Source organism: Branchiostoma floridae, chromosome 1, assembly GCF_000003815.2.
Source record: "Branchiostoma floridae strain S238N-H82 chromosome 1, Bfl_VNyyK, whole genome shotgun sequence".
In the NCBI taxonomy this organism is placed as follows: domain Eukaryota; kingdom Metazoa; phylum Chordata; class Leptocardii; order Amphioxiformes; family Branchiostomatidae; genus Branchiostoma; species Branchiostoma floridae.
In genome coordinates, this window is record NC_049979.1 from 5487311 (window position 1) to 5489347 (window position 2037).

General features: G+C 38.6%; 1 protein-coding gene across 1 annotated transcript; it reads right to left on the minus strand.

Moving 5' to 3' along the window:
• Positions 1-102: 102 nt before the first annotated feature.
• LOC118424589 (serine/threonine-protein phosphatase 4 regulatory subunit 4-like) lies at positions 103-1795 on the minus strand. The gene is made up of 3 exons (XM_035833229.1): positions 1646-1795; positions 995-1072; positions 103-586 (listed from the first exon to the last, which is right to left on the minus strand). Exons 1-3 carry the CDS (start codon positions 1760-1762, stop codon positions 437-439), a joined length of 345 nt encoding a protein of 114 aa, XP_035689122.1. The 5' UTR covers positions 1763-1795; the 3' UTR covers positions 103-436.
• Positions 1796-2037: the final 242 nt, after the last annotated feature.

Here is a 2037-nt window from a genome sequence, read left to right on the forward strand (position 1 = left end):
ACATTGGGTATAATAAAAAAAACAAACTTGTGCATTGGCTATAAGGATAGGAGACTATGACTCCCACATGCTTCTGTGGGCATCTGTTAGAGTGGTGTCATTTTGTGGCAGTCTGCAGTACTACGGTGTGCAGTTGTGGAACAAGCTTCCTCTTGAAAGTCTATTGAAGCTCAGGACATTTAAACGCCAAGTGACTTACAGTTAACTTGATTTGTGGTAGTATTTCATAGTTTATGTTGTCATAGAAACGTGTCATTACTGTTATTGTTATTGTGTTTTTTAAATGTAAGTCAAAGCAGGTCTAGCTTCGACCTGAGTGTACTTTCTTGGTACTCTTATGGGACAGACTAGTACAACTTTTGATATCACTCTTAGCTGGGCCGAGCCTTTGGTCATGGCACCAATCAAAATCTTACTATGTTGAGATAGGTAGATCTTATCTATCCTTGAGAAGTGGTAACTGAATAATAAAGTACATATGTAGGTCTATGGTATTACTTACCCTAGCTTCTGACAGTCCTCCCCCTACGCCTTTTACTAAGCTCTCTAAAGTCTCAGGAAGATGTGGAACTATTCCTTCTAAGACCTAAACAGGAATGCAAGGCAAGGTCTTAATACAAATCTACACAATAAGTCAACAGTCCCATGATATTTCAGTAATGTTACATACACTTACAATTTGGGATAAAATACACATATAATCTACACAAGCATTTAAAGGGACAACTCTACATTTCTATAGCATCCAGAAAGTAGTTCGCTCCGGCGTTTATTATACACTATATACACAGTGGTCGCTTCTTACGGAAGGGCCTGTTGTCATCGAACGAGCGCTCTAGAACCCATTCCTTAATTTGCTCATTAACTGACGAAACCACCAAAAGGTTTGAATGTGCAGGTCTCCAGACAGGGAGCAGAAGCGAACTACCACCTGGATGGTACCCAGGCTAACATTTCTATGCACGCACAGACCTGATGGTGAGTGAAGTCTTACCTGTATATAATTATCATTGAGTAACGTGACCAGCTCCTGCTGGATTAATTGTACATGGGAACCTAGTAACTTGGCCACCTGCAAGAGAACACATCATCATTACTGTGAGTTTCAATGTTCAAAGTTGTTGATAAATCTGTTTAACTTCAACAGCTTATTGCTGTTGACTTTTGCTGTCAGCAAAAAAGAAGTGCTCTATACTGGGACATGCATGGGGAAATCAGAAAGTCTTACTATCTTTTTCTTAAGAATTATAAGGCCACACCAATTTTATTTGCTTCTTCTCGGATTCGCCTGTCCATTTTTTAATTTTAAAAAAAGTCCTGTTTTGCTATCACAAACCCATAAATATAACCATTCTGAACCATAATTTCAGTCTAAAAACAATGCCTTTTATTCAGAACATTCTCTCTCTCTCTCTCTGAACGTTAGTAACAAATACAAAGTAGGTTCATTGTATAAAATGCAACATTAAACTCCTCAGGCTGTTGTCTTTTTGTTATGTAAGCCATATATCTTCACCCTAGACCTTTTTTTTTTTTGACCTATCGGCCCAATTTCTTCTGAAAAAATCCAAGAAGCAACAAATAAATTTGGTGTGGACTAATCTTTAGAAAGACACGATTAGGCAACTTGACAATGAACTCTCACCTCATGAAATCCACAAGCAATTGTTCGTCTAACTATGTAGTGTGGATCCTCACACAGACTGACAAAACAGTTGTACAGCTCAACCTTGAAGTTCTTGGGCCCAGCAAATAAAACCATGGCCTAGAGGGGAGAAAAGCCACGATTGGTGATAGAAGCATGTCATGTTGGAAGGAAGATCATGAAGTTCAACCAGGCACTGCACAAAGTGAATGTGCAAGACCATAACCATATAAAAAGGAATTGGTTGAGGAAGTTCAAATGTTGCAATCTTTATGCAAACTACAATAGTTTCCAAATGGGCCTTTGTCTAGTCAAAACACTTGAAGGTGTACATGGAAAAACATACTGCAGACAACGAAATAGCAAAACCGCATGGAAGGATAAATACAGCA

Bases quoted from the DNA above. Each gene is read 5' to 3' on its own strand.
- LOC118424589 (XM_035833229.1), bottom strand. From the start codon at position 1,762: ATGGTTTTATTTGCTGGGCCCAAGAACTTCAAGGTTGAGCTGTACAAC. The intron at 1,073-1,645 runs GTGAGAGTTCAT...GTTCTCTTGCAG, and splicing joins TTGCTTGTGGATTTCATGAG to GTGGCCAAGTTACTAGGTTC. The intron at 587-994 runs GTAAGACTTCAC...ATTCCTGTTTAG, and splicing joins TCAATGATAATTATATACAG to GTCTTAGAAGGAATAGTTCC.